The 14684-nt window shown below is 30.6% G+C and overlaps 1 protein-coding gene across 2 annotated transcripts in view; it reads left to right on the top strand.

Annotated features, from left to right (window-relative positions):
* LOC130444282 (putative epidermal cell surface receptor) overlaps positions 1–10632 on the top strand; it is a 45375-nt gene extending 34743 nt beyond the window's left edge. The window contains exons 6-10 of one of the 2 annotated variants that reach the window (XM_056779352.1): positions 2152–2880; positions 4683–4857; positions 5178–6037; positions 6599–6826; positions 10458–10630. In XM_056779352.1, the coding sequence (XP_056635330.1) occupies positions 2152–2880; positions 4683–4857; positions 5178–6037; positions 6599–6826; positions 10458–10465 (2000 nt within the window). In that variant the 3' untranslated portion in view covers positions 10466–10630. Of the gene's footprint in view, positions 1–2151; positions 2881–4682; positions 4858–5177; positions 6038–6598; positions 6827–10457 lie in introns of both variants that reach the window. The other variant, XM_056779353.1, reaches the window with a different exon arrangement.
* Positions 10633–14684: the final 4052 nt, after the last annotated feature.

Genomic DNA, 14684 nt, shown 5'->3' with positions numbered 1-14684 from the left:
GGAATGGTATGATATCGAAAATAACCCATCCGTTTTAACTCGTGTGGAAAATCAACACCGTTTGTTTTTTGCCGGTTTGAAACCGTCGACGCTTTTATTCAGCTGTTGTACGTTTCCAAGGTATTACACATTTCACCTAACCGTTTTGAATAATTCAAGTCTAGTGAAAGCAAGCGAAAAGAAGTAGTAGAAGATCTATTATCAGCTTTGATTTTGCATGAACGTAATGTTGCACCAACTTCGAAATATGGCGACATTCTGAGTGTTTTAAATAATGACGGACATCAGAAAAGAAAAACTAACTATTCAAAATGCAAATAATATAGTTCTAAAGACTATTGAATTCTTCAGTGCCTCAAGTGGAAAGTTGATGGTAAACCTAAATATCCAGCATGAACAGGTGGCACTAGGGCTGCATCAGTAAACTTTATCGGGAGTGAATTGAAGGGCTCACAAGCTAATGTAAACTATTCCCGTGTTGCTTTGGTCTCGATTAGCAGTGACGTCAATATAACTACCACAAATGACCAGTGTAGGATTGATAATGGAGCTACACGCCACATAACATAAAATTGAAAGTAGTTCACTGATTATAAGTCTTTTTCAGCTACTACAAAAGCTACTGTCAAAGCGGAGGGAAAGGAGTTAATCAAAGCTCTTAGCAGGGGGACAATTGAAGTGGCCAACTATGACAGTGGAAAGTTGAAAACATTAACGCTCAATGATGGTATGTGCCCCACATATCTCGAAACCTTGTCTCTGTCCTTGCTGCTCACGATCGAAATCCTACGGTAATTTTTGTAACGGCTGAATGCGAAAACTGCGATTTTTTAGTTCTAAGTAGTTGGCGGCCCTGCGTGGTCTGTCAATTTGACTTACGTTTTTACTTCATATATTCGGATTCGATTATAAGTTGAATTCATTTTGTCAAGTAATTTAAACTCTCATATTGGTCTGAGTTTGTTTAGATTAGTAGAAGAAAATCACATCATTTTCAAACAAGATCAAATCATTGAACAATCAAACATTTTTTTGCACGTTGGTTCGCCAAAGATCTACCTTGTGACCAATACGATAAAAAAATTGCAGTTACAAACCATGAAGCATTGCAGAAACATACAATCAATCATAAAATAAAAATAAAACTTTATTAAGGAACCATGAAATATCAAAAAAAACATAAATTCACTTATAAAGATTCAAAAATTCTTCGAACGGAATCTAATACATGAAAAAGAGAATTTTTAGAAATGGTTCACGTGGATAGAAACAAAAATTTATCAATGATAAAAAACCTGATTTTTTGTGATTGGATGTATGTATTTTTTGATATCTTATGGTTTTTTAATACAGTTTTTCATCATATTGATGACCTTTTCAATCTATTTTCTAAATAATGTAATAAAAATATATAATATTACTTCTTTTGTATTCGTGTGTTTAGATTCTAGATGACTGAAATTTCGATAATGTATTGTGTCCTTTCTGATTAATACTAATATCATATGTTTTGATATTTACTTACTATTTTGTTACTTAATTGATTGAAGCATCTATTTATCCTTCTCTTGTATATGTTATATATCATTTTTTCAGGATAGTGGTTTTCTTTTAATGTTATTTTATACGAAAAAATTAACGTTACATACTAATTGTTCCAATTATTATTCTTTCAAAGATCAAATTTAATAAGGTTTCTTTCAAAATACCTGTCTTTTAATAGATTATATTTAGACACACATGTCTATGTATCCCTACTCAGATTTCACACCCTAAAAATGAAGGACTGTAAATAATTCTGAAGTTCTGAACTCAATTAATCCATTATTCTTTGAATTTGCTTCTATTTTCATTTGAAATCGTTCCTTTAATCATTATCTAAAAACTTAGTTATCTTACTTGATGAAATTTTCAATATAAATGCAATAATAAACAAAATTTATGCATTATAATTTATTATTTCGATAAATGTTTTTATATAAATATTGCATTCACCATAATAAAACTAACTTGAGTTTAGACGAGGGCGCGGGATGGGTTGAAAACATTTATTTATTAATAAAGTGTAAATAGCTAAACGGCTTAGTCGGTGACAGGTTTCCAGCGAAGTTTTAGTTTCAATCCATTTTCATGTCTAAACTCTCATTTCAGACACAGCAAATAGTATAGATGTTAATGACAAAACTCTTAAGACTACTAAGAAAACGTCTTATTCAGAACCATTTGCTACGAATCAATCTTCAAAAACATTAGGACCACTTGCTATATATGAGAACGTAGAACTTACTCAAGGCAATAACGGTATAAAAGGAATTAACCTTAAACCTACAATTTCACCGAAAGAAAATCCGTTTTATCGTGAAATTAATGGAGTTTTCCAAGGATCTCTTAAGCCCAATAAAGCAAAAAATCAAAAAACTAATCTTTTCATAACACCTCCTGCAAATACATTTGAAACTACCACCTCAAACCAAGGAGTATCTCCTTCTCACTCTGAAATTGAAATACACGGGAATGATAATCCTGAAGACCTTTTGCAGTTCATCAATCTGCATCCTGAAATCAGTAATTACCCGTCAGGATCCGTTTTAGAAATTCATGGAATACCTACTGCACCTAAACAAGATCCTAATTCAATCGCAAATATTGATAAAACTAATATTCATCTAGTACCATACGTCATTCCTCATAATGATGGTGAAGCGCACATCAATGGTAATCTGCCGCCCGGGTTTTCATTGGAAGAAATTTTACGAGAATTTCACAGGAACACATTACCTAATACACCTACATCGCCTTCTCTTCCTAGTATGAATAATAGACCTTTCTTGGGACAACCGAACATTCCAATGCCAAATAGGCATAATCTTACTCACCCAGGTTAGTTGTGAAGATATTTACAGGTACATAATTTATTTATCTCTTTATTATTAAAAGAAAGTTTTCATTGGGATGGTAAGATGATATCTGCTGCTCAAGTATCTCCTCAAGAGATTTGAGTTTTTAACATTATTATCAAGTTGTTAGTTTCACAGGCTTCTGGTACAACATATTTTTATTTATTTAGTTTTCTTCTTTTTTCGCAAATCCTTAAAACTGGATTCAAAACATGCTTCATAGAATGTTTGTAGAGGAGATCTCTAGAATGCATATGTGTTACTCTTAGATCTATTTGTTTCTGCTTTTTCAGTATATTATTTCTGGAAATGAGTTCTTATGCGAAGTAAAAGATATTTAGAGAATTGGAATTAGAATATAAGTGAAAGTAAAAGACAATTCGACGGATTCTGACTCATCCGCTTTGTTATTTCATTTATGCGACCTTGTATAAATATTACTTAATTAATATGTCAGAATTGTAGACACTGGATTCTCACATGCAGCAAGTATAGTGGTACCTACTATCTGCATATACATCAATTATGGTTTCATTTCGTTACATTGTACGGTGTATCACCTATACCTACAGAAACATATAGTATAGTAAATTCTAGTAGGTTCATCATCATAAAATTCTCTGGTGTAGCATTTAAAGTAATTTATATTTCATTTATGGTTTTTTATATTAGATTTTTGCTCATTATCGTCAAATCCTAGAAATTGGTAGGCAATAATTAGTACACATTCTCGAAAACAAATCCCTAACACTATAAATCAAAAATACAAGCCTCAAATTAAAAAATATATATTTCCTGTGATTCTATTCCATTGGGCTTATTTGGGACAAATTATACTATTTGACGTAATCATTATTAAATAATCAAGTTCTAAAAAATAGCACTGAATCTGGTAAAAATGACATGAAAAGTAATTATGAATCCTTCACCAAATTGCACCTAAAAATCAAAGTAGAATTCTTAATAAAGAAAACTGATTCTAAGCTTGCACTGTTCTCAAGCAGAAGCTGTTAGCGCAAAAACATCAATCTTATGAAATAACTGAACCATACATTCCTAAGGAGTAACTTAGCAGTCTAGCACTAGATGAAATAATATCAGAATTTGTAAAGATTGCTAAACCTACAACTAAATACTACACGAGTAAAGATCGGAAGGAAAATTATAGAAACATCAATGTTTTGATAGAAAAAAAATAGACAGTAGTAAACGAACAAAGCAAATTATACATTTCTTATGCTATCTCTATGGATTTGAGAATAGATGCAGAAGGTGCTTGGATTGTTATGTATAAAAATGATTGAGGATAATTATCATTTGCAATATATAGCGTCTGTTTTGATATTGTAGTAGCTATCTTCACTAGCAATGAATGATTTTTCTCAACATATATCAACTAAAATGAAATCGCACCTCTATTTATTAAGATCCAAACATATAAATAAAAAATAATACAGCGGGATCTTCAACTTTAGTTCATTCGTTTGGAAGAACAACGTATCTACCACGTTATTGAATGGTGCAGGCGAAAAGTTTGTAAATAGTAATAGGTATGATAACTTCGAAATTATCTTTCAAAAGACTACATTCTTATTTAAATAGCTTTACAAAAATGTTCTAGAGGTGAGCTCAGAGCTCCGTGTAAAAATAGTTTTTCTTATCTGAATTCCTTTGCAGACATCATAATACATAATATTTCAATATGTGTTATTCAATGAATAAGATAAGAATATGGGAATTGACTACTCTTCATATAATCTTTTAATGTAAGCTAATAATTTGCAGGAATTGGCGGTATCTTCTCTAGACCATTCAATGGATATCAACAACCAGATGATGACATTTTGGTACACACTTTGGAAGCACTTGATTCACATACAGTTCGATTAGCCTTCATGGTACCACCAGTAATAGTGAATTTACATGGAAGGGTTGAAGTTAGATATACATATAATAAAGGGTGAGGATAAATAAATTGTCCCTTCTACTTCGAATTATTTCTGGCTTCGTGCGACTAAAATAGCGCCACTAAACAATACTCATTAATAAAAACAGGAAAATCATGTAGAAAAATGATCTACAATTTTGCGAAACTAAATATTTAGAACTAATTGATTGAAAGGTATCATAATGTTCCTTTTATTTTATCGGAAATTAAAATGTTCTTATTTAATTTGAAATTTATCCGAAAATTGAGTTGATATGCTCAAAACAAAATTTCTTAAAAACAGAACAACAGAAAAAAAATGTAGCTTTTAAAAAATAACGGTATTTTTTCAGAGATGATGACTTGGAATCTTGGATGTTACAAGTGTTTGCCCCTCCAAATGATTTAATAGCAACACCATCATTAGAGTTCGACTTACAGGATCTCCAACCCAATACTGAATATAAAATAAAGATAACAATAACCTTGAGAGATATTCACACCACGCACAGCAGTAGAATTTATAAAATAAAGACACCAAGGGAAATAATAGCTACAACGTTGCCTCCTATGATTCCCGTAGAACCAGATCTGGCCATTACTGACATCAACTCAACGTGGGTAACAGTTGTGTGGAAGAAATTTGACGATAACGAACTGAAATTTATTGATGGAGTGCAGTTGAGATTCAAAGAAATCGATGGGCAGATTTATGCGGCGACACCCCTTATACATAGAGCTGTAACAAGTTATACGTTAGAGAATTTGAAACCTAATACAAAATATGAAATCGGAATCTTCTTCATTCCGTTTCCAGGACAGCTGACTGAGCTCCATGCTGAACATATGCTCCATTTCACCACCGCCAATGAAATAGACACTTATGGATTTAACATTACATTAGAAATTTCTCTTATAAAATCTCAAAGCGTTGAAATATCATGGAGCGGTGTACCATATCCTGAAGATAAATACGTTTATATATACAGAGCGATCTATCAAAGTGATTCGGGTAAAGAAGATCAAAATATATTCAAAATGGCGAAAAGAGATTCCCCTACAAAAACAATTATCACAGATTTGAAGCCTGGTACAAGGTACAGATTATGGCTAGAAGTGTTTTTGACTAATGGAAAGATAAAAACCAGCAATGTTCAAGATTTTATCACCAAACCTAGAGCAGCACCATCTTTAAAATCCGCAGCACAACAAGGTATTTATAATAAGTATACTATTTAAAATGAAATGACTTATATGCGATTGAGACTGTGAAGTGACGAACTCATCTTATAGACAATACAGTTAGACATATCACCATATTATGTCTAACTTACTTTAGCCATGTCGCGAAGTGCGTTATTCTATAAGTAGTTACTAATTTTATCGCAAACAACCTAACATCAAATCAAATTTTGTATAGTGCCGACGTGCAGTTTGTTTAACAGTGGTTGTTGTATTCTAAATATACATCAATATAAATCTGATTACGTTAAATGGAAAATATAGTGGTATATATTTCACTACTAAGCAATATTAAAATATTTTAAATAAAATAAGAAATGTTAGTAACAATTTGGCAAAAAAAATGCGAATGTGTAGTAATAAGGTAATAAGGTAATAGAAAATGTCTCACAAGAAATAAAATTATACATTCCTTGTTTAATTTAAAATAAACGTTTTTGTTTGATACGGCAGCCGTTTATGACGTATGTAGGCATTCCGGGATATGCTGTGTCTTCTTTTTATTTAATAATGTGTGTATCCTGTTTTACAGATAAACTTGCCAGAATCGATCATATGGAAACAAGAGGTGACTATTATGGTCCTCTAGTCATTGTAGCCATACTAGCATCAATTGCTATAATGAGTACGTTAGTGTTGCTGCTGATTTTGATTCGACGGCATAACCAAAATAAAGCAGCCATTACACCTCCATCTCGAGTTACTCAATCTGCTTATGATAATCCAACTTACAAAGTAGAGATACAACAAGAAACAATGGGTAAGTAATGCCTTAACCCCAATTTCTGATGTTATTAGAATCACACCACTCTTATATTAGTAATCATCTAAATTACCCATCTTGAATAATTTTCTCGTCCATTTTCAATATTCTACTGTATTCAAGTATATTTGTATCTGTGTCCATTCAGAGCTAGTCTTCTCAATCACCCTGGCAGACGACCGCAATAGTGATAATTACGAGTATATCCTGCCAAGGAATACTGATTGAGTATACAGTTTGAACAGATGTTCAAACAGTTTTGGTTTTAAATAAACCTATTAATTAAAGATTGCCCATTGTCACAATTTTTACTATAAATTACTATAAGAGCAATAAACAAATTTTATTTTTAGGTTGTATAGCTACAAATATTAACTCCTATAACTACTTAGTAGAAATTGTGAGAGTGAGAAAAAGTTATTTATGTATTTGAAATTATATTACAAAACCATTTGAGAGCCACATATTAAGCCTGAGACAAGTCTAGTTAAATCACGATACTCACATACGATATGCCTATGCGGAAGCATGCGGGGTCTTACTCGCGTCAATGAATACATAAAAAACAAGCAATCTTCGGAAGTAGGGACGGAACTATTTATCTTATTTAAACAATATCTGCGATATTTATGCAAAAAAAAATTTCTACAATACAATATTCATTAAAAACTTTTAAATATATTAATGATTGAAGTTTGTTCTGTATAGTAATGGCATGGAATTAATTTGTGGACCAAAATATAAATTTTTTATTGACCATAGAAAATACATTATTTTATATACAAAAAAAGTACATTTAATATTCATTCTCATTTCGCGTTTCGGAGACTTCTTCATCTTCTTCAAGTGATGAGTGGTTACTGCAGTCATTTCCACTGCAAACTATACAGGCTGGTGAGCCTTTTTCTGCAGCCACACGCTGATCCGCATCCTGTTTTGCAAGAGCAAAATATCAGTTTTAAAACGTTGTCAGGTGCTGCAGGTTGTGTAATTTTGATTGGTTTTAAATAATTATCTTTTCGCCAACCCCATTCTTCAGGTGGTATCTAAGACTCTTTTAATATGTTGTTTTGCTGCATCTTCTGTCGGAGGTAAGGAATTAAGTTGTACGCTTCTATTTTTTGAAGCTAATGCTACGAAACGTTTATATAGCAGTTCATTCAAGCATTTGGCATACATTGTTAGAATACAATCAATACCATCATTAAAAAGCATTTCTTCATTTTGCTCTTCAACCATAAAATTTTCAGCTGCTGCATGTAATTTTTGATTATCATCAAAAACATAAATAAAACTATTTTTTCCTTTGCTATAGAAAGCGGATGTAGTATTATATCCAGTGAATGCATGAATAAAAAACAGATGGTTTTTTTTAATATATGGATATTTTTCTAATATTGTTTTTGTTGAGTAAACTCGTTGCAAGATATTATTTTTTAGTGGTTTAAAAAAAACATTTCTCTATCATTAGGTGCTAAAGCCATCAATAAAACTAACACATCAATGTCTTCAGCTACAACTACTTGAAGAGAGGAACAATCTATAGCAGATTGCACAATTAATCGATCAGCATCACTTTCAGCTTGACTACACTCAATGTTATTTTCACCTAGTTTCTTGCAGAGAAGATTAATAAACCTATTTTTATTTTTGCTATTACCTAAAAGTTTCTTTCGTTGTGTTTAAAGGCATATCGTCTTCAAATAAATAATCAATAGAAGTATTGCCGATATATCTACGATTTCTCTCAGATACTTCAGTTCCATCATTACTATATCCATCAAATACAACTTTATTACTAATGCCATAATTATTACGTAAATATCTAATATACTGTTGACAAATATCTGCAAATTTTTTATTTTTTTCTTATTTTAATCTATGAAGTAGCATACCTCGTCCACATATGTGTAAGGAATAAGAAGTATTCGTAGCGTATGTAGGTAACACATAAATGTTTTTTTTATTTTAATATTAAATTATTGTTAAAAACTTTTTTGTAACAACTATTTGATACAATAAGATTAATTTATGCAGATTTTTTCACAAAAAAATAGAGACCAAACTGAATTTTTTATATAAATGTCGTTGATATTGTTTAAACAATATAAATAGTTCCGTCCCCGCTCTAAGAGGTTTCTGATTTTAAATAATATAAAAAAACAGAATTTTAAAAAAAATTCATCAAAATCGGAGCTGTTCTTGAGGACTTCCAATGTGCCGCCACGTTGAAATCAAAATGTGAAGTATAATGTATGCTGTTTACCGGTTACAAAGTTTTATTTTTATTCCGAAAGTAATATTTGATTCAAAGACATCTCTATATATATTATTTATATGGTTATGGAATTTGCCTGTTAAATGTTCTTAAGCCAGCGTGTGGTTTACAAGGAATATAATTCCTGCCATGAAATAAGAGATTATTTTAAATATGATTAGCAAAATTATGAAATAATAATATTGTTTCTGATATATTATGAGTATATTTTTTTCATTCCTTTGATCGAATCATAATGGTAAATTGATGAACTGAAGAAAATACTCAGTGACTAGAAAAATAATCATTTTTATTTTTTTTATAAACAATAATGATACGTCGTTAAAAGCTATGGATAATTGGTAATACAAACAATCTTACTATAACAAATACAAAGTGTTTTTTCAATGAAAGCAATAATCATATCTCAATTTTTAAAATTGTTATTTATTTTTACATAACCTAATCTAACTTCTTTTTACTTTCACTATGTAAAATTTCTATCAAAAACTTTTCCCACCATTGTTTTTGATCTGCTTGTCGACTTAACTTAAGTGCATCCATATTGAAAAAGAATAAAACTTGTATGTAGTGTAATACGTCATTTTTTACGCCTGGCTTCGCAAAATACTTTTAAAACGACAAATCTAACTCCCGCATGGACAAGTCCATGCTTGCTCAATTACTTTCGACTCTGCTAAATTGGTTTAGTGGTTTATTGGTGCTTATTTATATCAGTATCAACTAGTTTGCTATAGATTAAACTGGTTTATCCTATCAGGCTTAGGACTAATTAGTTTGGACTAGGCTATACTAGTTAATGCTATCGCGTGTAGGAAAAACAGTTTAATCTAGACAAAACTAGTTTGTCCTAAAATTTGAGTTGCTGCCAGCAATCAAACACTAGTTTATGGAAGACAATTAACAATAATATAATAATTCAAATCACTTCCATAGTATTACGAGTATATATGCCTTCTTAAAAAATTCATTCAATTTTTCCTCTATCGCCATCATGACATTAGAATAATCCATTCTTGATAAGTCGATACCCGTTTGGTAGTGGTTTATTTTAATAATTCACGAAAATATGTTGAAATAATATTACGAAATTATGATTAACCAAAAAAGTATCAAATCTATGCTTGTGGACATAAGCCATATTCCATTTTATTACAGAGTAAAAAATCTCGCAGACCCTACCTTGGTATTGTTTGCTGGTTTGCTCATTCGAAAATGTGTTTATTGCGCCCCTTGGAACACCAATTCTCTACTTTGAAACTAAAAGTGATATATGTATAGATAAGTGAATTTTCAATATTGGAAGAAGTTTGTGAAAACATGATACATATTTGTTATAATTTTTTTCAGGTCTATAACCATCAAAGATAAAAAAGAAGCTGTATATAGTTCTGGTATATATTCCACATTACATTTATATGTACCTAATAAATATTTACTTTTACGTTTAAGTGTAAAAATGATTTGCAGTATTCTAACTTGTATTATAGTATTGATAAATTAAATATTTATTTACGTTCACATATTATGTGTTTTATTTAATCTTACATATTGATTCTTAACGAATTACCTAACTATAAATATTAAATTATAACTTCTAATAAACTTATGACATGAAACGCATAACAGAATAAATAACAAAAGTAATATCTTCACAAACTTGGAATTTCATCTTTTTTTTTTCTAAAATTGTCCTAATTTGGGAACGTTTCAATAGATGTTAAGATTTGAGCAGCTTTTTCATTCAGGTCCTCTTCACGTTTTTTTCTTCTAACTAATATCAACGTTGCGGCAGTAGTTGTTGTGGTAGTTCCATAATATGAGTATTTATATTTTAACGCCTGTACTAATTTCTAAAAATTAAACACCCGGTTTAAAACAAAACAATTCAACAAAAATATGTTATCTCGAATCATATGAAAATTTATGAAATGTATTAACAATATATTTCTATTATGCATGGACAAAGAAATGAATTGTTGGGGGAATCCATTTTTAATAAAAACAGTTTCATTCTCTATTATATTCATATAGCCAATAACATAATTTGAGACTCGGATGCAAAAAAGTTTATACCTACATTTCTTAATTTGAAATTATCCCATAGAAAATTTACAAATAGTCGCTTGCATCATGAATATCAAAAACACGTTTTGTCTAGGTTTATTTTCCAAATTATACAACTATCTATTACCCAATCAACTACTTTAATGAGAAAATTGGAAAATGACTTGAAAAACAAAACAATTAATATAAATGAAGTAATTCCTATTAATATTTTACAAAAATTTGAATAAAAATGCCGAAAAAGAACTGAATCACTTTTTAATACTCGTAAATGCAAAGAGAAAAATATTAAGAAAATTTATAAATATCAAAACAACAACCTATTGATGAAAATACAAATGTAATAAAATCAAAATTTTACTGATACTATCATACCAGATGAAGTGAAAAAAGTTTTTTTAGGTCCCAATTTTGCACAAAATATTTCTGTTTCTTCTCCTGTTTAAGATCTTCTGAAAATGTGTCATATAAATATAAATGTGTCGTACATTATAAACTACCTAAAACCCGATTTTTTTTTACTCCTAAATAATGGAACGTCGTTAACTTTTATCCTTCTTTGGAAGCGGTTATTTTTCCATACGTAATAAGCTGGAACTTCAACGTACAAAAGAGACTTTGCAAAATTGTTAACTTGACACAGCTCATAAAACCCAGAAATGTGGTTTTTGAAGAATTGATTACTTTATCAACAACATTTTTCTATGTGCAATAAATTCTTTGACCATTCCCAAGATTTAGACTAAGCTGCATCACCGAAGGAAACCTGTTATGAATAGAAAAACGAAATATTCGCCAGACTGCTTCAGAGCTACTGATGTAACGTGAATACTGCTTGGTCTGATCCTTTATTTATATACTTACAGATGTATTTTATTGATTTCACAGAATTACAGCTTTCAACATTTATATGAGTCTTGAATATATGGGACAGAAGAGGATTGTATGGCACTATTAATCGGTTGCCGATTTTAACTCCGTTGAGTTTGAGCGTTCGTCCACCATCAGCTATAGATCGCGGACGGTACTTAGAATAATCATCTTCTCCTGTTTGAGTTTCTTTCAAAAATACCTTGGGGTATTTTTTTGTACACCGACCTTCAACCATACTTTGTGTTGAAAGATCCATATGGAACCTGAATCTTGGTTATTTTGACAACTCAGCGCAAATAATTTGGTCAATGGACTCTGGTCATATTTTCTTTTCTAACCATAATGAAATATGGACATGAGGTACATGTGACCAAAAATATGACCTACAGTAAGAATCTTCATCATATATTTATATATTGAAAACCTTCGCAATAATATCAAAAAGTTCTGTTATTTCCGGCCACTTAAGATTGCAGGTTAATGTGATAAATAAATCTGGACGCCCATAATGACGCACATATGTTATTGCATCCAGAGTTGGCTCATGCATGTAACGGGGTCACCAGTGAAAGAAAAGGGTAAAACAACCCTTTTTCTCACCATTAATAATTCATCATACATTTTTTGATAAAGCATATCTTAAGTAAACGTATTCCTCAATTCGCAATGTTTTTTGGTTATTACGAATTCAAAAATCTTAATTTCAATTTTTGCGTACATATCAACTAATAATTGATTTAAAAATTTCGAACTCTTAATAAATAGCACAATTCACCCTCACACTCCATGATTCTAAAGATGTAAAATTCTGAATCAGATACTGTCTTATCGAGTGGTAATTTAGTCGCCTCGCCACGTTTAGGTAGATAGATTTGATCGCCATCTTCTCAATAACAGTATATTAAAGGATATTGTAAAGCATTGTATGAGCAATATATTTCACTGATCCTCATCAATTTGTTATCTCTGCTGTGAAGAACAATATCTCTTTTTTCGAACTCTGTCCGACAGTAATAACTGCAACTTCTTTCGTCTGGGGAGAATTGAAGTGGCCTTTATGTTCTCCAGTCGGTCTTCTATCACCATTCATTATTAATCTGAAGTTCTTAAAATCCTGAAGATATTTTTTGTGGTTATGTAGCAATACCTGTATTTGATGAACTAATGAACTGGATAAACGCCAGGGTAAATTGCACAACGGATGTCTTTTTCATGATTTTCATCACCAACAAAGTATATTTGAAGGAATGAAGGATTTTGGTTAGTTACAGGCTTTAAGCTGCCTATTCTATGATAAACCTGTCCTTCAATTTTGAAAGTTGGCATAAAATTTCTTTCCCTCACGTCTTTGGCTCCGAAAGATGTTATTTGGAAACATCCGTTATACATACAAGCATTTTTTAGAAAATGTTCCGACAGTGGATACTGATGGGTCGGGAGCCTGTGTGAAAGTTTAGGATAGGGCCCAAGGTTGGAAAGTAGAACTTTACGACTGCTACAACATATTCCTTAGGTCTCATCCTTCCATTTCAGGGCTCGACACCAAAGGCAAGGTAAACATGGACCAAGACTTTTAATTCATTTGACTGTTGTACTGAAAGCCAGAAAAATATTTAGAAGTCCAGTGCAATAATTTACAGCCTTCTTTCTGATTTGTCGCGATTTTAAAACAGCTTTTCTCACTTGTTTCAATCTAATATTACCGTTTTGTCCCCTTTTTGTTTTTAACAATGTTTTAGTTTCGGAAATAATTTCATCAAAATTCAATAGAACTGAATAAGAATTTAATTCAGAGAGAGATAAATTTATTGCACTCTCGGCTTTTAATTTCATCTAATGCTTTACCAAATATAGCTATGAGGCAACAATTTTAATATACTTGAAACTCATACGGAAAAAACTCTTTCATTTCACTAAGAGCTCCTTTCAAAATACAAACATTCAGTATCGTAAGGATTACCAGACGGTTGCTGAGTAAAATATTTGAATCTCTGCCAATTGTGCCGTACAATAAATATAATATTGAAGAAAAAAGACATGTTACATCGCCTGGAATAGGAACTGCTTTTAAAGCAATGTCAGATTCCATCGAATATAATACTTTAATAAAAATATTAATTGACAGCTGTCTGATTATATTTTTATTTTGATATAAAATAATATCAAAGTAAACGTCGTTCATTAAGATGACTTCAAATCTATAAACACACCGAATCATTAAATTAAACGGATTAAACTTCTCTAAAAAATAAATAACTTCAATAAATAATAAATAACTACAATATAAATCAAATTTCAAATAAAAAATTGAATAAACACCATTAAAAAAAGTTTCAGTAATTATTAAAAAAATAATGGATTTAAATATAAAAAATTTAGAGGAATTGTAATTTTGGGTGACAATTAAAAATAATTGATAATGAACAATAATTTAAATTATCCCTATTCTATTATAACTTAATCTTTCCCTAAAACATTGTTCATTAATGCCAAATGCTTATTTTTAATTACGACAAAGAAATTATATAAAATAATTCAAAACTGCTTTCAATTATTAAATAGATTTTGTTAATAATTACATTGACGAGATACATATTATTGGATGTCCAACCGTCGTAAAAACTTTTCTTACACATG

This window comes from Diorhabda sublineata, chromosome 5, assembly GCF_026230105.1.
Source record: "Diorhabda sublineata isolate icDioSubl1.1 chromosome 5, icDioSubl1.1, whole genome shotgun sequence".
Taxonomy (NCBI): domain Eukaryota; kingdom Metazoa; phylum Arthropoda; class Insecta; order Coleoptera; family Chrysomelidae; genus Diorhabda; species Diorhabda sublineata.
This window is presented reverse-complemented; position numbering and strand designations above follow the sequence as displayed.